We start from the raw sequence: 24695 nt of genomic DNA, 5'->3' as shown, positions 1-24695 counted from the left end.
AATCATATCAACAACTGATGTACAGAGCCAAATCCCCACTCTACATTTGTTCTTTTTCAGTAATCCGTTCCACTCAGATGTCCGTCACAATACAGAAGCTCTGTTGCTACTCTAATCATAGTGGATATTGACTACCCTGACTGAACAAACCAGGGGCCTATACCATGAAGCCGGTTTAGCTGGCTAGCCAGATATGTTTAAGCTTAGTTTGTGCCAATCCGGGGTTTTAGGTACCATTAAAGTAGTTTGGCTTTTAGCAGTGTTCATCTCCATAGTAACTTACTCTCCACGGCTAACCTGCTCCAGGGCAGGTTATGTTCTGGATAAGAAATCAAACTGAAATTGGACCAATCAGCTGTGAAGAAAGTGACACGCCTCTGATGCAATAAAGTCACTCCCTCTGTTTCTATCCAAATTAAAGGTCACTATAGCAAATGGGTTTTAAAGACTAAAGCGTCTGGCTTTTAACAATGCTTATTTATAATAATAATACTTTTGAATGATTTAGATATCATTTATGTAATTATACCCTTATATATTTTAGTTAATCAATCATTAATAGGCACTTAGTTAAAATTAATATTAATAGCCTATATAAAGGTCATACAAATAAGCTTTAAAATCAATAAATAAAGTTATAAAAATGACTACATGTGATCTTAAATGTTCAATTCTCTCTATATATCAACTAAACTAACTTCATAACTTTTACTTGCATTGACGTATAAGATATTTCTTTAAGTTATCCTCTTTCATAGACAGCTCTTTTCTTCCTGTCTATTTGTTTAAATTCTTAATATTTTTCAATCATGTAATATTCTGCAGAAGAGAGAAGTGAATCTCAGTTTTACTGACCCACAGCGTGTGATTGGCTGTTCACTACTGATGTCACAGCTAAACTCCTAAACTCAGGATCAAAGCCTGAGTTGACAGAGAAAGCTGATGATCAGCATCATGGGACCAACAAAGCCTGAATAGATTGGTTTGGTTTTGTCAACTCAAAACTAATCCTGTAACCCTGAGTTTGTTAAACTACCATCATGGTACAGGCCACAGATTGAATCGCTTGCAAAATAGCAATATGAACAGTGAATCAAAGATTAGATGTGAAAGCTGAATCAGTTGTGTGCAGTGTGAACATAACCTTCAGGTGCAGTTGCATTAGTGAGATTTCATGTGCAAAAAACGATCCATGTATGGAGCACAACTCATACAGAAGTCGGTTTAAAACCAAGAAGCTTTCTGTTGATCAGCACGGAGAAGCTTGTTCTGAATTTCATACACACACCCAAACAGGTTTTTCAATGTATGTGGGAGAAAACCCTTTATTTATAGTTTCTGACTACAAAGAATGGGAAGAAAATACAAGAATAGATGTTAAAAGGGATCCAGATAAGCAAAGACAACATTTGTGCAATTTAGTCTCTTTGCATAAATTCATTTAGAAACAAGGGCCGTTGAGAAAAAGTGGGCGGACATCTTGTTCTTTAAATTAAGCCTTTGGTCCAGCATTAGCGTCTGGATTCCCAGGATACGTTTAGTAGTCAGGACGGTCCTTCTTCAGCTTGCTGTAGTCCAGGTTCACAGAGTAGAACTTGAAATTACAAAAAAGTGAGAAAACAAAATAAGCAGTTTAACAACATGCACTCGGCAAAAATCCATTAACTCGGCTGCCTGTTTAAGTATTGAACTTGAACTCTACTCCACATCAAATACACATTAAGACACAAGCTTGATTAGATTTGTACCAACTAACGGCACATGTAAAATGAGCTTATGAAGCACTTAATGAATTCAACTCATTAAGATCTGAGATTAGGTCCTGATACGGTCCTTCAGTCACATCCTTTAATAGGATCCCCTTAGGCGCTCCAACAAACAACACCGTTCTCAAGTGCTTTACTAACACCACGCTGGTCAGTTAGATTTCAAACTCAAAATGACTGTCGTTTACTGGATGCTAAACATCTCGAAAAAGTGCTGTCGTCATCAAATTAAATAGAATGTTCTGAATCGAAGCAAAAAGTTTTATTGATTACCAGATTGTCCCCTCAGTTGTCAAAATTGTGTTTACGGTAATGAACACTATGGGGCAAGGTGCGCAGATAATTGTTCTTAAAGGTTCAGGTTGTAGTATTTATGAGGATCTATTGACAAATGCAATATCGCTTTAAGAGCTCAAACAATTAAAGCTGAAGTCGACCAAACAGCACCACGTGCTTAGAACAAACAGAACAATATCATCCACTGGCGTGAACGCCAATATAGTTATCATTATAGTTATCTTTCTTGGTGTGGACAGGCCTTAAAAGGTGCAGTGTGTAATATTTATGAGGATCTATTGACAGAAACGCAATATAATATAAATAACGATATTTTCAGTGGAGTATAATGACCTAACATAATGAACTTTTGTGTGTTTTTATTACCTTAGAATGAGCCATTTCGATCTACATACACCGCGGGTCCCCTTACAGTGAAGTCACCATTTTGTGGCGTCATGTTTCTACAGTAGCCCTAAACGGACAAACTGCTCTACAGAGCGCTAGTCACTCTCTGCTCTCTCCGACAACGACATTGTTGTCCTGTGTCGGCCACCGTAGCTTCTCCATGCACTCCGAAAGGGAGGGATGAGCGGTGGGTGATGCAATTCACAACCTCATCACTAGATGCTGCTAAAATTCACACACTGCACCTTTAAAGCAATTATAATTCTTCAGTACAAAAATGTGCTGTTTGAGCTGTAAAGCTCTTAAACATTTAGCAGGTTCACCTTGTGTTTTTTTTTTTTAATCATGCTAGGGTCATGTTAACGTTTCTTTTTTTTAACATTGAGTTTTTAATGTTTATCCTAATGTAATGCAGGGCTCTACAGTGGGACTGTGAAGAAAATATTTAGATGCAGCGATGTGACCTGATCAAATCTCATAGATAGTTGTATAAAGGCTTCAAAATGAAAACTCTGGAAGCATAAAATCCAAGTAAAAATAGCAAAGGCTGCGATTTAATGCAATGTACATATCACTTTTATATTATTGTATTTATTACTATTGCATGTATGGTCATATTGAATGGATTCTATAAAAAACAAGTCAGGACTCGCACAATGTTCCTGAACTGTCAATTGATAAGCTCGGTTTCCTCATGCCAACTTGTGAATACATTATATTGTAGCACATTAACATTACTCTCACTTAAATGTATGAGTCGAGCCTTGCATTGACTTGTTCAATAGGCTTCCATTCAAAAGTGCTGCACTGTGAGAATGCAACGGTTTCAAACTGAAGGACAACTCCAAATTATTTTCTGTGGTATTCAATAGAAGTCCACAGATGCTGTCGATAGAGCTTGGGTTGGACCCAGAAAAATCTTTTATAGACATGGACAGAGCATGTAATATGTTGAGACGCAAGATGCATAAATGATCATGGCACATGCATCATACCTTGTACTGATCAGTGGGCCCCAGTTTATTCCAGGGCTCTGGGTTGTTCTTTCTGTCCCAGCTGTGGATACGAAGCAAATGAGTGCACAAATAAACATGCATGCATGATAAAACTAAATAGAAAAGTTGAAGTTCTCTCACAATTGATTGGGTCAAGGTATGAAGAAATCGCAAGTTACTATGGCGTTGCGCCGCAACAGCTTGAGGCGGTCTACACTGGACGCGACAAAGCGCTTTGTTCTTTGTGTCAGAAGTAGCACGAGTGCTTGAAGTACGTCAGAATTAGAACGAGGCATCAGTTTATTGTTGGGAATTTGCCGTGTTGCATCCAGTGTAGACAGTTCTGTTAGCTTTTGTTGCACTGCGCCGCTCGTGTCTGGTGTAGACAGTGTTAGATCTTAATAGCAATCGTTCTTCAATTTAAAAAGGAATAAGGCCTTTCAGTTATGTTTTTGTATCCATTGTGAGAGACAGATGATTAATGGATCTTTTATATAACACATGCTTACCAGACATCTGGGTTACGCAAGGCCAGACGAGCCAGATATGTCAGAGACATGGTGCATCCACCGCCAATGAAAATAAATAGCGGGATCAACTATGGTGAGATGACAAAAAAATTATAAAGCAACTGTCACTTCAAGTCAAATGACTTAAGAGTGACGTATTAAAACTTTGAAATCATGGTTGATGACCATCTAGTCTGGTGGTTCCCAACTGTTTTTGCTTCATATTATGTATATCAGTTAGCAACCCCACAATATATTTATTGTCCAAAACCTTATTATAGACCTCCAGGTGAGAACCACAGATCTAGATTATACAGTAATGACTGACATTACTGCTACATAAAACTGGCCACAAATGACAACACAAAAGCCTTAAATAACACAAATACATCTGCTTAAAGAAATCCATGAGCTTCAGAACTTTACATGCAAATGTCTTCTCAGTCTTCAGAAGCTGTAAATGGTTGGATATAAAAGCCAAGACATAAAAACAAGTCATGAAATTAAAATAGAACACGAAGTAAATAGATCTTATAGTTTAAAAGTTAGTGTATTTAGGCCAAACTACTCAGTCTGTCCTCAGTATATCAAGCTCGTCCTTGAGCTCCAGTGGCGTCGCGTGACACGCAGGCCTCTGTGATCGTTTAAATGCGCACATACAATAAAACTCGTTTCAATGGCATTTCATTTCAACTAAATGTAAGGTTCACCTAATTATTCGTATAAAGACTCGGAATAAACATATGCGGTTGGTCCATTACAATGGGAAAGCGTGTTTGTTTACTCGTGACGGTCACGGTCGTGACTGTTTGACACTTTGACACGTTCGTGTTGGCTACCCAATATTAACATTTTGTGAGCTTTATATTTTTATATAGCCGACTGAAAACTTATTCTGGTTTTAATGTTATTAATTGTAAAAATGGTCAATATCTTCAAATGAACGTAAGTGCGTGTATAATATTCATATTTACTCAATAAAATAACTAATTTTAATTTAGAATTTCCATACTTTATGACAGGGATTCATTTTCACTTTTCTAGTCGTTTGTGATCATTTGACAAACATTTATTTAAAAAAAAAAAAATAGATATTTCTAAGAACTTTTACTGTTTTAATAATTTTCATTATTCCACGTCTGGGAACCACAATTTTAAAATTCCTGATATTTCCAGGATTTGCCGTGTAGTTTAAAACCATATTTTACGATTGATTTGTGTTTATTTAGCGGTATAAATAGCTAGACTTGTGGCATGTCTAGCATTCCGCCGCAGAGACGCTAACACGCTAGCGTTAACGTTTGCTCAACTCGCTCTTGCCATCGTCTTTTACAGAATAAATCGTCCAAAATTCATCATTCACTTACGGCAGGATGGCTTCTGAGTTGCCGGCTGACCGTGCCCAGCATTATGATTAATGAGATGATTTAAAATCTCCCAAAAAATTCACAGAAATATAGGACGTGAGCGTGGCTCGTTCGAGATCTCTTGACTAGCAGGACCTCCTCAGCACTGAGAAATAAAGGACACAGTCCGCGGGGATCTTATTGAGTTCGCCTGATTTGCTATTTTATAGTTAGACGAACTTTGTAATCTTATTTCAGTACGTTAATACGTATATCAGTGTAATAATTGGGATGTTGATCAATTAATGATAATAAAAAATGATAAATGAATGATAATAAGATTTTATGCTGAGGTATTTTGTAAAGGCGGTGCCGTGGATACCCATTCGAAGCCGTGGTACTTGTCGCTGAGTCTGATCTACGGTCAGTTTAACACTGTAGTGTTATGTGGAGCGATTTTAGATATCTGATCCCAGATAAGAACTAACTGGGAGAAAGGGAAGGTCGTTCTAGGTCGTAATTGTGTTTTATGTTATTACTAATGAGAAATATAAATTTAAATGGGCAAATTTAACTCACGCATATATTTTTTTTCTCTTTGTCATACAATATTATCTGTAAATAGTTTTAAATTGTTCTCTGAGCACTTTTTAAAGGACTTATTTTTCCTGAGTTGCTCATGAGTTGTGTTGTTGTAAATAATATGTCTGGGTCATATTTCACCTCAGAGATTAAATATAATAATGCAAAATTAAGGTTATTGATGAAACGAGATTTGTGTTAAAATGTTACATTTTGCTATTTTGCATTGTGGCATTATTATTTTCATGACAATCAAGCACATTTGTCCATATTTTGCCTATTAATACTACTATTTTGGCCTGTAAATATAATACACTAGACAACAGGGAATACTTATATATATGAAACGAAGAGTTTAAAATTTTAAAATGACAAGAAATTGTATTGTGCATTTTTTTTCTTAAATGACTTAATCTACCTCATGTTTTGATATTTTTGTCATCCCTGTTGACACAAGCATTAGGCCTACTATATTTTTAATTAGAACCATGTTATATTTTTCACATATGAGCAGTATTTGTCACTCTTTTCACTCGGATTGTTTCAAATTTAGACCCCCCCCCCCCCCCCCATATTGTCATTCAGATGACCAAGAATTTACAAACTTTAGAGGATGATCATGTCAATTAAGGAAAACGTATATTTTTACAAGAGAGATGTTAAAAGAAGGGCTTTGTCCAAAATACAATGTAGGGTTAGAATGGAAAAACGTGGAAGGCCGTTTCAAATATAATTTTAATATTGTTAAAGAAATGAATGCCAGTAACAGGATTGACTTTCCAAAATACAAAATGTTAGTTTACGTGGATTTATGTTTATGATAGCACTTTTCCTGAAAAGGGCAGGTTTTTTTTTTACACAGATTTCTGTACTTTGCTCTGAACTAGCACAACCACTATCACCCTGCTTTTGCTTCTTTATATTCATGGCATGCGTTAAACAAAACCACCTTTAATATTCCATTTACACAGCCTAAAAGCGTTCAGGTTAAAAATGAGAACGAGATTAAAATAACAGAGGGAAAGAGGGAAAAAAAGAGAAAAGCACTTCATCATCGTTTTAGCCAGGACACCCTCAGGGCAGCTTGTTCAAACGGCGAGTGTGGAAATGTAGTTTTGCTGCACTGCCAGTTCTCCTCTGCTGGCTCTTTTAATCAGATTGCCTTCCTGACATCCGGGCGTGTTTGTTTCCCTCCAATTTCATTTTCTGCTTTGAATTGCACATTAACCTTTCCTCAGAGTTCCTGTTAAGCAAACGGCGACTGTTCTCTATTGCGATCACGATTATGAGAGGTGGATGGCTGGCTCTCGTCAGGTACATTTCATCCATTTTAACTGCATCTTCAGCTCCAGTCCATTCAAGTCAACGCGTTCTCTACGACACTGATGTGTTTTCCACCAACTATATCTACCGCAAGACGACGAGCACTTTAAAAGGTGCGATTGAAAACACAAAACACAGATCCACTCATGTCCAGGGTGTGTGTTTAATGTCATTTGGTTGTTTTTCTCTCCCCAAACAGAGCGAAAACATGATGCTGGCAGACACGAGCAGCGTTTTTTGGCAGACGTTCCTCGATGACAGCTGGTCAACAGCATCTTCTTGCAACCTGATTGAGTTTCCCTTTTATTTAAACACCCGTTATGATTCCAAACAGATCCCTTCATAGAGATACAGAGCAGAATTAATCTATAAAATTCCATTTTTATTCTGACACAAGGATAAAGTACAATGCAGATGATATTTTTTTTGTAAAAAATGTCAACTTTCTAAACATTTTCTTTTATGATTTCCAACAAGACGAGACACATGAATATAAATATGACATCTGGTATGAAAAAGCCATGTTTTGACAAATAATTCATCTATACAGGTGTTTGTGCATTACATACACAGAGTAAACACCACACACACACACACTTCCTGGGGAATGCAATGACAATAGTCAGACGTTTAACAGAATTCACCACCTAAATTAAGACTAAAATTAAGGCAGAACTCACCTGTCTGAATCAACATTTCTCAAATTATTTGGAGATGTATATATAAATGTGTCAAAAGTACGAATCGGGGTACTTCAAAAATTCTGTGGTTGCCTCGCTGGAGGGAATCTTCCAGGAAGTACAATCAGCGTGTGCATTTTTCAGACTGCAGTTTTAAATAGGATCTTCAACTTTATCCAACCTTACTCTTTTGATATCGCCTTCTTAGCATTATAGATTATGACTAGGCACAGACACACATTTGCACTGTCCCTCTGTTACCATGGATACCATTTTGAGAGATGATGGGCAAATAGATCCCATTATGAAATGTTCAGATCAGAACATCAGCATAATAACAATATGTTGAGTGCTAAAACGTCATCTCTGAAGTACACCAATGATGGAATTAGTATGGTAAAGCGTTTAAAGAATAAATGCCTATGTTTGTCTCAGGGGTTCAAATGCAGGCAAACACACACACACAGGTTCCAGTCTTCAGTGTGTCGTCTTCTTAGGAGACTTTCCAAATTTGGCATCCAGTCCAAGGCCTGAAATACAGAGCAGAGCCATGGTTGAGCGCATCTGCTTATTATAACCACACAGCTCTGGACTGATTATTAGTACTGCTCAACACAGAACTCAACTTTCACAAGCTCAGATGTACACGGCCAGTAAAAAGTCTAAAAAGTTATGCTTAAATTCTTCAAATTAATTTTTGTGAACAAATATAAAAGTATACCCAAGTTTGAACTTTTTTAAAATGTATATATTTAAATTATATATACTATCGTTCAAAATTTTGGGTCAGTTAGATTAAAAAGAAATGAATACATTTATTCAGCAAGGATGCATTAAAATGAACACAAGTGACAGAATTTTGATCAAAGACTTTTACATTGAAAAAGAAAGATTTTCTTTTGAACTTTCTATTCATCAAAAAATCCTTTATATATATATATATATATGTGTATGCATGTATGCATGTATGCATGTATGCATATATATAAATAAATAATATATATATATATATATATATATATATATATATATATATATATATATATATATATATATATATATATATATATATATATATATATAAATTTTTATATATATATAAAAGAGGCTGAAAATTCTGCTTTGACATCACAGGCACGTTTATATATATATATATATATATATATATATATATATATATATATATATATATAACGTGCCTGTGATGTCAAAGCAGAATTTTCAGCCTCTTCAGTGTCTTATGATCCTTCAGAAATCATTCTAATATGATCATATGTTATGACCTAACCTGCTCAGGAAACATTTATTATTATTATTATCTATGGAGTCAATATAATGCCAGTATTATTGTAAACAAAAATAAAGTATTACAAACAAAAATAAAGAATTGCAAAAGAAAAATAAAGTATTGAGAGTAGGCCTGTCGCAATAATCAATATATCGCACAATACATACACATGACCTCAATCATTTTTTGTGATGCAATATATCGCCCATTATGTTTACATGATAATGAATGTCACCAACATTTTACTCGATTGTGCTGTCATCTTGCATGTTTTCCGTGACGGAGGCGAAAGTGGTTCTCGGGCAGTTCCTTCATACACAGAGCGGTAATCGACAGGTGAAAAAAAGGCACCATTTGAGGCGTTATAGTGTTTTTCTGACAACTACTGACAGTTTTTTTAAGAATAAGCCCAAATGGACTCAATTTCAAAGCCGCATTCCCCTGTTCCGGTGCACATATAAATGTCAACGCAGAATGACGATTGTTAAAGCCGTTTCACAAGTGAAAATGTTTATTTACTATTTATTCAATTTTTTTTATTTAGGATACTATATTTTTTACCCTTAATTTCCATGATTTAAAGAATTAAAAGGTTGTCATTTGAAAGTGTGTAGGTAGCAAGTAGCATAATCTACTTGCATTATTATGCTGTTATATTAGGTATATATTCAGTGGCATAAAATAGTCTTAAAATTACAATAATATCGTTTATCGCAATTATTTCTGGGACGATATATCGTGAAACAAAAAGTGGTTATTGTGACAGGCCTAATTGAGAGAAAAAAATAAGTTTTGCAGATGCTGGCTATTTACAGACAGTTCACGTTAGCCAGTAGTCCACCGCTAATAATAAACACCACTTTAACATGATCTCTAACTTAAGCAAACGCTTTTAAAACACATTTAGTCGTAACAAAACAAAGTCATGCCCATTTTAATGCTAGTAAAAGTGTGATTACAAGAAAACGATCCACCCGCATGCCTCTCAACCATAGTGCCTTCATCTGTGCTGATCTGCGTCTCGAGGAGATGTCACACGGAGGGAGGCATGACCATGTCCGCTGAACACGCCCCAGTTTCTTGACTCCACCCCCACATGTCAAAACAGGGCCATGAAGTGAAACGCAAAGGGGAAGCAGTATTGCAAACTCACACTTGACTGAAACGCAGAATAAAAGGAGCGTTGCAAATGAAAACCCTTTATTTTCCTTTTGCAATTCTTTATTTTTGTTTGCAAAACTTTATTTTCTTTTGCAATAGTTTATTCTTTTGGAAATCTATGTGGCATTTATTGACTCCATAATTATCAATGTCGAAAACAAAAACAGTTGTGCTGCTTTTGTGGAAACAGTGATACCTTTTTTCAGGTTATATATATATATATATATATATTAAAAATAAAACATTCCACAATATTTCTGTTTTTTTTAATCAAATAAATGCAGTTAGAGCTGCACGATTCTAGATAAATTGAGAATCACATTTTTTCGCAAAATAACTAATTTATAATGCAATTTACTAGAGGTTCTGACAAAATGTAATGGCTGTAGTCTATTTTAAATTAATCTTAATTCATCTGAATGAATAAAAAGTTAAACAAAAAAGAAATCGGTTTGAAAGAATGATTCATTGACTCGTTCATAAATACTTCACTTGTTTTGATAAGTGTGTTCGACTTGATCCGACACGGTGCCGACCAATCGGTGTATGACATCAAAGCACAGAGAGCGATTCAAAAGCATACTCGCATCTGCCCTCTGATCGCTCTCATGGTACTTTGATATCATACACTGATCGTTGTGCAGCGCCGCTTCAAGTCCAACACACCTATTACTGGATGAATCAGCGTTTTTGAACAAATCTCTTGAATGAATGATTCAAAGACAAATAATTTTTTAATAAATGTAATCAATACAATCTTTAATTGAAGCACCAAGTTAATTTCAAAAGGAATATCCGAACTATACACTTTTATCCTAGTACTTATGTGATAATATGAATATTTGTAACAGAAATAATCAGGGCAGGACTGGTAATCTGGCATACCTGGCATTTTCCCGGTGGGCCGACGCACTTTGAGGCCGATTTATATATGATATTTGAGGCCGATATAAAAGGTTATTTATATAGGTTTTGCCACGGATTGGCCCATCATGCAGGGACAGGGGCCATTGGTTTGTCTTCTGAATTCACCCTTCGCCGCAAGTTTGATTGTCAGGCGATCTGACCAATCACATCGCTGAATCTGTCGTTTTGTCCGACAAAGCAGTCAGGAGAGTTAGTAGATTAACGTCGGTGGACTTGAACTTGGAAAAACGGTGTGTACTGACGTTTTTCCGCGGTTGAAACAACATTTCTTTTTGTATTCATTCATGTTTATTTCGTGCTTATCAATGAACCACATGGAAGAGATAATCGGTTCACTAGCAGCTTTAACTGAAGCGCTACAGCGATCACGACACATTAAAGAGCCACAAAACGCTATTTATTGTTTACATTTCTTAAAAAAAAAAAAAGACAATTTCTAAGTTGAAACTTTGTTTCATATCAAAAGTAACTTGCTCTGTCCTGTCTGTCTGCGTGTTGTCAGTGTCCTCTTTGCTCCGCAATGTATTTTCTCTTCGTTATAACACGTGTGGCGTGAGAGCGCCATGGCTTGTAGGACATAGCAACAGTAACTAAAGGAGGCGGGTCTTTGCGAACAATTGACAGGCAGGCCAAAGTGAGAGAAGCCTCCCCTCGTCCATATTAGGCGCTGTTTTGATCTCTTTTTTTGAGCGCATGGGAAACTGCAAAAAGCGAATATCCGCACAGCACTGCCGCTGACGAACATGCGCTGCGTTTCTGCTGCTCTATGAAGTGATGAACGGATTTTGTTTTATACATGTGATATGGGTCGTGTGATATGGGAACATTACAGGTTCTGTGGTGAATCTAGCTGAAAACAGCCGCGACCATCTAAATACATGACGAGGTAAATTGGAAAACCTATACACAACCAGTAGCCAGGGCTGGACTGGGGCTAAAATTCGGCCCTGGCAAATCCAGCCCAATCGGCCCATGAGTCCCTCTTGAATGTTTTAACTGGGGTTAGGGCCTTAAATTGGAGTAAATAAATAAATCTAGGACAGGGACAACTAATGATGGATATTATCGAATTTACTGCAAATGCAGATAACAAACGTAATATTGCACTTTTGTCACACAGAAATGCACTTGACAGTAAACCACTGATTTTGAGCTAGGATACATTAAAGTGAATTTACTGCTTTTAAAATCTGTCATCATTTACTCACTCTCATGTCGTTCCAAATCTGTATGACTATCTCTCTTCCATGAAACATAAAAGAAGATATTTTGAAGAATGTTTGTAACAAAGCAGATAGAGCAACTATTGACTAGTATTTTTTTCCTACTATGGTAGTCAATAGTTGCTCTATCTGCTTTGTTACAAACATTCTTCAAAATATCTTCTTTTGTGTTCAGCAGAACAAAAAAACTCATACAGGTTTGGAACAACTTGAGGGTGAGTAAATGATGACAGAATTTTTAATTTTTGGGTGAACTATCCCTTTAATGCATGGGATCCAGGCTTTAAAGCTGTTTTGTTGAATTATAATTTAATTACTCTACACTCTAAAAAAAAGGTTCTATATGGCACCAAAAATGGTTCTTGGCTCGTAATGATAGGGGAACCTTTTTTAGTGCTATATAGCACCAATTTTGGTTTAACTGTAGGTCAGTTTCATTTAACTGGGCATGGTAGTCACAGGTAAAATCATGCTCCTCATTGCCATAGGTATAATATGGTTTCGAAAATAAATAAATAATAATAAACTATTGAATTTGGTTGTGCTAGAGTGACAAGTTTGTAGTTGTGTGTACATTGCTGTTTTGCTGTATTGCTGTTTTCCAATTTACCTCGTGATGTATTTACATGGTCGCGGCTGTTTTCAGCTGATTCACCACAGAATCTTTAATGTTCCCATATCACACGATTGTATAAAACAACATTCGGAGTCAAAGTGCCGGTTCATCACTTCATAGAGCAGCAGAAACGCAGCGCACGTTCGTCGGCGGCAGCGCTATTGCGCCAATATTCGCCTTTTGCAGTTTCATGCGCCCAAATTTTTAAACAGCGTCTAATATGGACACAGTCTATGGAGGAGGGAAGGTCTCTCTCGCTTTGGCCTGTCAATTCAGAAGACAAACCAATGGGCCGCTGTCCCTGCATGATGGGCCACTCCGTGGCAAATAAATAACCTTGTATCGGCCCCAAAGTGCGTCGGCCCACCGGGAAAATGCCCGGTATGCCAGATTACCAGTCCAGCCCTGCCAGTAGCTACACTAGCACCACCACACCTTTATAATAATTTACCTTGCAGGTAAATTAATATATTTTTTATTACAAATTCAATAGTTTATTATTATTTATTTATTTTAGAAACCCATGGTAATGAGGAGCATGGTTTTACCTGTGACTATGATCTTACAGTTAAATGAAACTACAGTTAAACTATAAATAAAATGTCATTGGGGTAATTAAGGGATAATTCAACAAAACATCTTTACAGCCTGGATCCCATGAATTAAGAACAAAACTTTTTGCTTCTTTAAATGTTTTATGAACTTTTTAATAGTTCTAATGAAATTTAACTAAACGTTATTTCAATGAGAGCCTCATGAAAGATAGATATCAGTGTCTTACATAAATTAGGTGTTAATTCGAAAATATTTTTGTTTTTAAAGGGGTAGTTCAACCTAAAATGTGATCATTTACTGACTCTAATGTCATGACAAAACTGAATGAATTTCTTTCTGTGTAACATATGAAAATCATTTGTCTTTTTATTTGTCCGTACAATATTCAATGATAGCCAAACCAAAATGGTTTGGTTGCCAGCATTCTTTAAAATATCTTCTTTTGTGTTTCACAGAAGAGAGTAAGTTAAACAGGTTTGGAACAACTTGAGGGTGAGTAAATGATTATAGAATTTAATAGCAGTAAATTCACTTTAATGCATCCTAGCTCAAAATCAGTTCTTTACTGTCAAGTGCATTTCTGTGAGACAAAAGTGTTTAAATTTGTTAACTGCATTTGCAGTAAATTCAATAATATCCAGCATTATTTGTCCATGTCCTAGTTTTATTTATTTACTCGAATTTAAGGCAAAAACATTCACAGGGGAACTCATGGGCCAGATGGGCTGGGTTTGTCCAGGGCCGAATTTTAGCCTCAGTCCAGCCCTGAAAATAAATGATACTGTGTGGTTGAAAAGAAAAGCTGTTTCATACCTATATATTATATCTGCACTGTCTAGGTCAGTGTCAACGCAGATTTGAATATTCTGCTGTGATTGCACTTGTCAAAGGTTTACTCGACACTTAGGAATGAGTAGTGTGGATGTTTGAATCGAGATCATTATCTTTTAACGATTAATCGTGCAGCTCTAAAATGCAGCCTTAGTGAGCATTAGAGACTTATTTTTTACAATTTAATAGAAATATTCAATACAAGACAAATAAGATAGTTTCACTCACCAACGAAGACGAGGGTGGTGCCAAACCACTGCATAGGGCTGATGACGTTCCCAAAGAGCAGCACAGATCCCAGGATGGTGAAGAACTTCCTTGTCGTTGTGATGATGGAACATGTGAGCGGTCCAAAATACACCACAGTCATGAAGATGAATGTCTAGGGGAAGAGAGATGGAGAGAATAAATGTTTCAACTCTGGATTATCAACTATTATTTACTATTTATGTGTTAGAATGAATTAATGATGGTGTTGTTCTGTTGTATGCAAACAACAAACCCACCTGTCCAAGAGCGCTAGTGATACCGAACAGGACGATATTATAGATGATGCTAGGATAGCGGTCAGTAAATGCCCAAAACTCCCACACCTCCCCGGTCCACAGCACAGCTATGCAGAAAGAGAGAGAGCAAGAGATGTTGTTTCTGTAGTAGATTGTGTGTGTGTGTGTGTGTGTGTATATATGATGCCATAATGAGGTTGGCAAGTGCACGTTCTCGCTCACATACTCTCCAAAGCCAAATTTGACTCTCATTTGGGCTTGGTTACTGTTAATTCTGGACTCTGTATCATTTTGCATTTGCCTAGTTAAAAGAGAAACTTGACAAAAACTATTCATTATTTCTGATAACTTCAGAGAGCACCACAGGACAGCTCTGGTTTCATAATGAGAGGTTTGGAAGGAAGGAAGTTTGCTGCATGTGTGATGAGATTAAAGATTAAAAGTGAGGAACAGATGCCTTTCAGAGCTAAGGCAGAAAGACTGAACAGCTGCTGGAGATCAGCAGGGTTGCTTCTGTCAACCCTCAAATAATAACAACACCTAGACTAATCATAGAGCCAGAGCTCCCCCTGCTGGAGGAAGATATACTGACAATGAGCGCTGGTCTGAAGGAAATACTAACATGATTTATAAACCATGGAGATATACACGTAGTACAATAACTATGGGGGAAAAAAGGAAGGGTACTTCCTTAAGGGTACTTACTTAAAAGGGTGAATGATGCAACAATTTCGTATTAATTTCCCCAGGATTATTGGATAACAGAAAGTTCAAAAGAACATTATTTATTAGAAATTGAAATCTTTTGTAACATTATAAAATGTCTTTACTGTCATTTTTATCAATTGAATGCCTAAATATATTAGTAAAAAAAAAAAACATTTTAAATGTAGTGTATTTATAAAAAAAATTCTCCACAAAGGGACTTCCGTAAACACTTTTGAGTGATAACACAAATTAATAGATAAATACATTTTTTAAATGATGAACTGAATCATGAATCAAACTTAGATGTTTTAACCTCATTATCAAAAATGGCTTGTCTTGATACAAATAAGCCATGAGACAAGGATAAAGTTCCTACAATACAAGTGGCCATCTATAATTTATGCCATCTATAATAACCAGTACCTTTAATTTAACAGGACCCTCTTTTTAACAACTCACCTACTCCCAGGACCAGCGTGGACCACAGGTTGACGTTCAACATCATGTGATTGGCTCCCGTCTGGTACCGCGCCCTCATGTGGTCCTGAGATACACCCGTCAGCCCATCCAGAGTCAGCGAGAGCAACTGTGACCAAAGAAACACACCTTCATCATCATCATCATCATCACACAGAGGACTAGAAATGCTATACAAGGCAGAGAACAGAACAGATTCAAACAGAGACCGACCAGCAGCATCTCTCCAAAGCCAAACGAGTGTTCATCTGATGCGCTGGAGCCTTTGTTGGGTTTGTAGAGGAAGAGGGCGACCCCGGTGACGATTAGAAACACACACAGGTACTTCGCCATGGGATATTTCTTCCTGAGGATTGTGACACCCAGAATCATCACTGTGGAACCAGAGAGACACAAGCACAATGAGAAGACATGACTAATATCATCAATCTGCAGAGGTTTCTGTTGTGTGGTTAAGAAGAATGTGCTTGAAAATAGTTTGCCAAATGGCCAACAAACCAAAAGCCAAAAAAAAAAATGGGGATATACGTTTTCTTTGAACATGTGAGGCAAGCATAAATGTTGTACTCTAAACAAAAATACATCCAGATGTGATGAAAATGACCGCTACATTGGGCCAAAAAATATTGGATACTGAAGTCTCACTCAGGGTTTCTGCAGGTTTTATGAAGGTACATTTAAGGCCAATTAAAGAAAATGTAAGGAATAAATTAAAGGAAACATAACACGTCAATATGTCCAAGCAAACAATGAGTTGTATTAGTGACACATCAAATTTTGAAAATACAATTTCCAACAGATCTCAATAACTTTTTTAATTAATTTGACAAAAAACAGCATAAGATTTGAGACAAGAATTCTTGTGAAAGTGATTTTATGATTAAAACGAACAAATATCTGCCAATGGGTTCATAAAAATCAACAATTCAAATGTAAGTAATGTTCATACCCAATGACAGACGTTTATTCAATTTCCCAGAAAACAAGACTTCATTTTGCATGTCATTAAATGTATCTTGATCTAAGAATGTTTTGAATTTGTACGGGAAAACAAAAATCCTGAGGAAGAACATAATTTTTTGCAGTGCATTCAACTTAATTTTGCAATTAAATGTAGGGCTCTATAAAATCTGTTGTATTTTTTTGTGTGTTTTATAGTTTATTCTGTTTTAATTTTTCTGGACTCTCTGCTTTAATGGTTGGATTAAATTTGATTGACTTTCGTTCATCTTCGGAACACAAATGAAGATATTTTTAATAAAATCTGAGAGATTTCTGTCCCTCCATTGACAGTCTAAGCAACTACCGCTTTGATGCTTCAAAAAGCTCATAAAGAGATCCTAAAACGAATCAAGCGGTTTATTCCAGATGAAAGAAAGTCTTATGGGTTTGGAACGACATTAGGGTGAGTAAATGATGACAGAATTTGTATTTTTGGGTGAACTAACCCTTTAAGTGTACTGACTTACTTTTGATTTATTCCTCCAAAATTTGACAAATTCTGTGACATTCTGCATTATACAGTTGATTCCATTTTTATGAATGGATTCTGCAATTCCGTGCATCGCAGAAATCATAGGGCCCTAATTTAATGCCATGATATTGAATTCAAGACTTTCTGCTCCAATTTAAGAAATTTTTAGGCCTTAAATTGTGGAAGGTCAAATTAAGACTTTTTAAGACTTTAAAGGTGCAGTGTGTAATATTTATGAGGATCTATTGACAGAAATGCAATATGATATACATAACTATGTTTTCAGTGATGTAATGAACCATTATGTTTTTATGATGTGTCACTAAAACACTTAATTTCAGAACATGTTGTTGAGTGTTTGGATTTGGAGACATCACACACCTCTAACTGCGAGTGCAGTAACTCCAGCTTCCAGAGATGAAATGTGGATCGGTCTTCCATTTTATTTTTATTATATTTTATTCATTTTATATTTTATTTTACTGAAAACCCTAAAGACTGGTATGAATATTGCCTGGACTGTTGTCTGTACCTCTCACTGAGAGAAAGCACATGCTATCTGTATGTTTTGGGAAACGTTTTCTTGTCAGTACTAGAGCTCACCAACTCCAACCTTGGAGAGACTGTGTGTCTGTGCATGTGCGCTGTATTCTGTGTTACAGATCAGTTTTGGAGGTGGATTACGGCCATCCTAAGAGATGGGTGGACTTGTTGTTTTGGGCAAGCTGGCGCCTGCTCCAGAATCTGGAAGGTCATTACGTGCCTAATTCCGGGGTGAAAGCGTCAACAAGTGATCTAAGGACACATGAATCTGATTACCGGTAACTGACAATGTGTGGAAATTTACCATGACAGTCCATTTTCTCTGAGCCAATCAGAATCATTCACCTGGCAGTAATGACGTGGCTAGAACTTGATAACAGTATAACGGTTTAGAAATTGTATGTACGATAGGCTGGTAGAGGGAGCGCGGCCTACAAACTCCTTGTGTGACTTGAAGCTGGCTTCTGCTTATGAAACTGCAAACTATTCTTCAGTACATTTCTCTTTAATTAATTACACTCCTGACTCTTGGTCTTCATTTTTCACTACTGGTCCTGGGTCCTAAACTGTGAGCGGTTGCAGTTCAAAACCTCACCGCTAGATGCCGCCAAAATGTACACAGTGCACCTTTAAGACCAGTGGAAACCCTGCTCACTTTAAAATGTCTGAATGTCATTTAATTGGACTTTTTATTATGTTTGATAACCAGTAAGTGTCCACATCATTTTATGCAAATTTGTATTCATTTTATATTATTTGTTTTGCTGAAAAGTGTGCTTGTGCTATTATTTTTAAATGCATGCCATTTGGATTGATAATTGTATCTATTGCAATGACTCTTGTTCCTCATTTAAGTATCCAAATGCATTTTTGGCCCATTTTTGTTTAGTCTCTTGTACACAACTGTTCAAAAGTTTTTGATTTTTTTTTTTTAAAGCTTTTGAAAGTCTAATGCTTACCAAGGACGCATATTATTATTACATTTTGAAATATAATTAGAATTTAAAATAAGTGTTTTCCATTTTAAAATGTAATTTATTCCTGTGATGTCAAAGTTGAATGTTCAGCATCATTACTCCAGTCTTCAGTGTCACATGATCCTTCAGAAATCATTCTAATATTATGATTTGCTGCTTAAGAAACATTTATTATTATTATTATTATCAATATTAATGATGAAAATTAATTCATATTTTTGTAGAAACCGAGAGTTTTTCAGTAACCTTTGATGACTAAAAAGTTCTAAACGACAGCATTTATTTGAAATAGTAAAGATACTTTAAAGATGACTTTGGTAAATATGTATGTTACCTTTGATCAATGTAATGCCTCCAGCTGAATATAAATTAAAGAAATATAAAAAAAAAGAAAATTCTGCTGACCCCAAACTTCTACCTGACCCCAAATGAAACTGCATATCTCTGAAGTCGTGTGTGTTTTGATCATGAACTAACAGTAAAACAAGACCAGCATGTTCTACATTCTTGACTGAAACTTGAGAGCTTTGTTTACATGCTTCAAACTGATAAAGATGTCGTTTTCTCACCTGGAATTGGTTTACAGGACTTTCCCAAAACCTAGAAAGAACAAAGACTCATGAACATGATGTTGTGAGGGACAGAAAGAGAGATACGGGAGTAAAGAGCTGTGCTGACCTGTGTGGGGTAGTTGACATACTGCAAGGCGGAGTTACTGGACACCATGGCGCCAAGGTAAGACAGAGAACACACGCCATAGAGCCAGCTTCTCGTGTGGTCCTGCTTTGAGCCCTCAAAAAACTGAATTACTACGAACATAAAATAGAGAGAATGCAGAATTAATTGCAAGTCGGATTCAAACACATTCAGCAACACATGCAGGCAAATAAGTGGTGCCATAATGTGATACCACCCATTTATTACGTAAAGCACTAAATGATCTCCACAAATGCAATCAGAACATCCGAAGGTTTGACTCACAGAGTCTGGCGAAAGCAGCACTGATGACGCACTGGATGAAGACTAGGGTGGTGGCATAACGAAACTTCTCCTTCTTCCCCGCATGACTGTAGTCCCCTCGCGTGCTGGACCAAAAAGAAGACAGAGGTATTGTGGGATTGAAGGGAACAGCTGTTTGGAACAAGGATACTTAATGATCACTGGCGATAAAAATAACCAACAGTGGCTGGGGAAGAAACTCTTGTTTACCGCAGCAACTAATTTTAGCGCTTGATAATTTTTTTTTTTTAAAGTCTTCATTGACATTGAGGTCAATACATCTGAGAGGTTGACATGTACTGTGTAGATGTAAAATGGTTAAAAACATGGCAAAATAATTTGAAAAGAAAACTAGGACTCAAAAGGAAAATAACTTTGTGTTGGGTTGTGTTACTTAGAGACCTTCTCAAAGTAAAAGGGAAAACCTTCTGACCTGAAACTTAAATGGTTAGTTGACCCACAAATTAAAATTCTGTCATTAGGCGTTTCTCAATGTCAAGGAAGGATCCTCGGAAGCCAGAATTCCGAGGATGCTACGTCATCGACGTCCGAAGGGCTGTTCCAATGTCGAGGATCCTCGGAATTTCAACCAAGGTCTGAGTCCTTCGTTCGAAAAATATGCCATATACAGGAAAGGATGCTTACGAGTAGACTTCGCGCACTTAGCGTTCTCAAATCACCCACAATCCTATGCACGCAGCTTTGCTATCTTGTTCAAAAAATACAAAATATCGGACGTTGGCGGAGTCGGAGCGTTAACGGGGCAATATGCTTTCAAGTGTAAGTATTTACGTTACCAAACATTTGCTATAACCGTAGTAAATATAAGTAAAGTTTAACTTTTAAATGCCAGTACAAATTACAACCGTATTGATATTATACAAATGACGTTATTGATGGCTAACGCACCTTTTCACTGACGTAATGAGGCTGACGTGCACTTGCTAGCCTGTTCCATTTACGTGTTCTCCGAATGCTAAAGAGGAGCCTCGCCTAGCCTCTGAAGGAAGTGACTTGGAAGGACCAGTCCTGCAGAGGAAGGATCCTTGACATTGAGAAACACCTACTAATTCCTCACCCTCATGTCGTTCCAAACCCGTAAGACCTTCGTTCATCTTCGGAACACAAATTAAGATATTTTTGATGAAATCTGAGCCCTCTCTGATCCCTCCATTGACAACAACGTTATTACCACTTTCAAGGTCCAGAAAGGCAGTAAAACATCGTTAAAATAGTCCATGTGACTCCAGTGGTTCAGCCGTAATTTTATGAAGTGACAAGAATACTTTTTGTGCACAAAAAAAACTAAAATGTCAGTCTCCTGCGCTGTTGACATAGTAAACACAGTGCAGCGCTTTTTAGTTCTGACAGTTCCACGTCAGAATGTCGCTCATTATTGGCTAGCTCCTGCGTCAACATCACACGCATGCATCGTTGTGATTACGTGAACAACGTCAGCCAATGGTGAGCCAGCTTTCTGACGTAGAACCTGGAAGCTCTGCACTGTATTACTACATGAACAGCGTAGGAGACTGACATGGAAGAGAAGAGATTGTTGAATAAAGTTGCTGTTTTTGTTCGTTTTATTGCGCACAAGAAGTATTCTCGTCCCTTCATAACATCAAGGGTGAACCACTGGAGTCACATGGACTATTTTAACGATGTCTTTACTACCATTCTGGGGCTTGAAAGTGTTAATAACGCTGCTGCATTTGGGTGGTTCAGAAACCTCTCAGATTTCATCAAAAATATCTTAATTTGTGTTCCGAAGATGAACGAAGGTCTTATGGGTTTGGAACGACATGAGGGTGAGGAATTAATGACAGGATTTTCATTTTTGGGTGAACTAACCCTTTAAAGGGTACTGCAAGTGATTTTATTTATATAAAACAAAATATCCCTACTACCTGACAGATATCACAGAATTTGATCATCACAAATGTTGTTCCAAGTTCCTAAAAACAGTTGTCATTAGAAAAAAAAAAAAAATCGATAGTTTTGCTGGTAATGGAACATCAATACTAAATAGACCAAGAATATAAAATAAATCACCATTTAAAATGTACAATTAACTAAACTAAGAGCTAATATATCACATATCACAAAACATTTAGAATCTTAGATGAAAGGACTTTAAAATTTAGTTTTGTTTAGGGCTGCAAAATGTATCGAAATATAGCAAATGTACATAATCGCAATATGCATATCGCAAGGGTACACAATATCTGAATGATTTTAATAGGCTACTTCAACATTGTGAAAAGTGTATGTTTTAGGTTGACGCATATAGCAGAGAATGGGTACACAACTGTTACTTATGTGACTTGCTTGACGTTAAAAAGAGTTATTAAATGTAATAACTTGTGAAAAACAACTCTGCAGTCTCGTGCTCTCTACTCTCTAAAGTGCGCACAAGCCGTTCTTTTTTTCGTGTCACACACTCGAACAGTCAATACACACACAGTTATGTCAAAATGGCATTCTTAATGAGTATTCAAGTAAACACAGTCAGTTATGCTTTAAGTGTCATTGTCGTTGGTACGCATTTCAATTTTAATAACCATTACGTACTAGGGGTGTAACGATACCCTCATGTCATGATTTGATACGATATTATTGCGATATTCAAAGACATATGGTAAAAGCTTAACAAAAATTTTACTGTTGATTAAAATGCTAAATTTGGTATTACATTGGGAGTGGAAATCAATAGGCTTGGACTTGGTGCTGGTAACCCAATGCACAGGGCAATGGTGACACCAGAATAAAAATATTCATGATTCTGAAGCTGACAAATATTCCCCCATTGCATTATACATTATATTCAGTACTTTTAGTTTACATTTACTGACACTAAAACTCTATAAACTTGATTTTTTTTGTTCTCGCAAAGTAATTTTCATTTTGGGTGAACTATACACAACATATATTGTCACCATCCACAAAACATATTGTTGCATTTTTTTATTGCGATATATTGTGACAAATCTAACTAGTCAGATTTTTACTAGTAGCTAACAATTTGGATAGATATAGTACCAAAAATGGGAATGAATATAAGCACAAATAATCACTAGTAACTAATGCAAACATACTATTCAGGCGTTCCCCTTAGAATTCAACCAGTATGTAATTGCAAAAGAGACTCTTAGATTGCCTACTAGTAATAACACTAATACTACATTATATTATATTTAATCGATAGTAGTGAGTTTAAAGCAGTGGTTCTCAAGTAGGAAACTTCCAGGTAGGACAAAATAAGCCCTGCAATTATTTAAAATGAATTACAGTAAACTGGCAAGTTTATATAATTTTATTACACAACACCAGAAGTACACATCAGCTTAGAAAAGCCTTCAAATATTGTCTTGGACAAAGCTGGAGTCAAAAAAGGTTGAGAAGCACTGGTTTAAAGGATTACAGCTTGCCACATATAGAGAACAATGAAACACTGGGCGATAAATCAGAGCTCTTTTTCTGCGAGGATGACAAGTGAGCGGTTATCAGGCTTAGTATACTCTACTGTCATATACTGTAAGAATGCAGAGTGTCAACCAGCAAGGTGAAATAGCTAAAGGGTCGGACGTTTCCACTCTCTATTTACTATTCCAACCACATGTGCAGAGACTAATTCCGTGCAACAAAGCAAACGTATGATGATTAAACCGTTTTAATTGAAAATAATTCCATAATGCAACAACTTGTTAAATACATCTAGAAAGCTATGAAGGTTCTCTGTTTTATACTCACATTGTCTCCTGCAGTATGCCATAGTAAAAGTAACACACGAACACCCCGCTGAAACAGACGATGAACCGGAGCCGTTCGTTCTGCCAGAGAGACGGTTTGCTCGTTGCCTTCCCGGCGGCCATATCGTCCAGCAGTCTCGGTATGGACACGGACACCGCTCCGCTCCCCGTACCCCGCGCACCTGCGTCCAGATCCACTCTACCGGCGATCGGTAGCCCGGAAATGATAGCTCGCCTCTAGACCCCCCCTTTTCTCTGTACTGATGATGAGGCTCTCCTCCGTCTGATATTACATCTATAGTCTTAAAGCGACGTACAGTAACAACGATATAACACTTATTACAGTCGTATTACTTAGTTTATGTTTTATTTTATTTACAGCTCAGTCATGTAAATGTAACGTTACCGCGCGCTAGCCGCGTCCAAATAGCCGCATCCTGATAATAACGAGTGAGTGAATGCGGTTAAAAATCCGGCGTTTGTTTCCAGATATTGCGAGGAAGCCCCAAAAGCTTAAATAAAGCGGTACTCGATGTGTCGAGTTAAAAGTCTGTTTTAGACATGTAGTGATAATTACTGCTTGAGCAGTCTCTAATAAATGTTTTCATTTGACGCGTCAAATGACACTAGAGGAGAAGGACCCGATGTAATGCCTGGAATCTTTTGATATGCCTGCAATGATAACAGAATTAAAATACAGTATTAAGCCAAGTGCATGCCGTTATTTGTTAACCACGGTGACTTCCCTCCCATCATGGGGATTTCTGTCCACTCTT

The 24695-nt window shown here is 36.8% G+C and overlaps 2 protein-coding genes across 2 annotated transcripts; both read right to left on the bottom strand.

Annotated features, from left to right (window-relative positions):
• Positions 1–1291: 1291 nt before the first annotated feature.
• On the bottom strand, positions 1292–5481 carry ndufa4a (NDUFA4 mitochondrial complex associated a). The gene is made up of 4 exons (XM_079822654.1): positions 5322–5481; positions 3955–4043; positions 3446–3506; positions 1292–1594 (listed from the first exon to the last, which is right to left on the bottom strand). Exons 1-4 carry the CDS (start codon positions 5361–5363, stop codon positions 1538–1540), a joined length of 249 nt encoding a protein of 82 aa, XP_079678780.1. The 5' UTR covers positions 5364–5481; the 3' UTR covers positions 1292–1537.
• Positions 5482–6599: 1118 nt separating this feature from the next.
• On the bottom strand, positions 6600–24673 carry slc35b1 (solute carrier family 35 member B1). Its single transcript, XM_079828066.1, has 9 exons — positions 23921–24673; positions 20153–20256; positions 19850–19980; positions 19741–19771; positions 16391–16551; positions 16160–16286; positions 14993–15099; positions 14715–14868; positions 6600–8415 (listed from the first exon to the last, which is right to left on the bottom strand). The coding sequence occupies exons 1-9, from the start codon at positions 24040–24042 to the stop codon at positions 8363–8365; spliced, it is 990 nt and encodes a 329-aa protein (XP_079684192.1). The 5' UTR covers positions 24043–24673; the 3' UTR covers positions 6600–8362.
• Positions 24674–24695: the final 22 nt, after the last annotated feature.

The sequence above is a fragment of the Gobio gobio genome (genome assembly GCF_949357685.1).
Source record: "Gobio gobio genome assembly, chromosome: 1".
NCBI lineage: Eukaryota > Metazoa > Chordata > Actinopteri > Cypriniformes > Gobionidae > Gobio > Gobio gobio.
This window is presented reverse-complemented; position numbering and strand designations above follow the sequence as displayed.

Excerpts from the sequence above, each read along its gene's own strand:
- ndufa4a (XM_079822654.1), bottom strand. The coding sequence starts at position 5,363 with ATGCTGGGCACGGTCAGCCGGCAACTCAGAAGCCATCCTGCC. Across the intron at positions 4,044-5,321 it reads AACTCAGAAGCCATCCTGCC|TTGATCCCGCTATTTATTTT; the intron begins GTAAGTGAATGA and ends ATCTCACCATAG. Across the intron at positions 1,595-3,445 it reads GGCCCACTGATCAGTACAAG|TTCTACTCTGTGAACCTGGA; the intron begins GTATGATGCATG and ends TGTAATTTCAAG.
- slc35b1 (XM_079828066.1), bottom strand. The coding sequence starts at position 24,042 with ATGGCCGCCGGGAAGGCAACGAGCAAACCGTCTCTCTGGCAGAACGAA. Across the intron at positions 16,287-16,390 it reads GCTTTGGAGAGATGCTGCTG|TTGCTCTCGCTGACTCTGGA; the intron begins GTCGGTCTCTGT and ends CTTTGGTCACAG. Across the intron at positions 15,100-16,159 it reads CACGCTGGTCCTGGGAGTAG|CTGTGCTGTGGACCGGGGAG; the intron begins GTGAGTTGTTAA and ends CTTTCTGCATAG.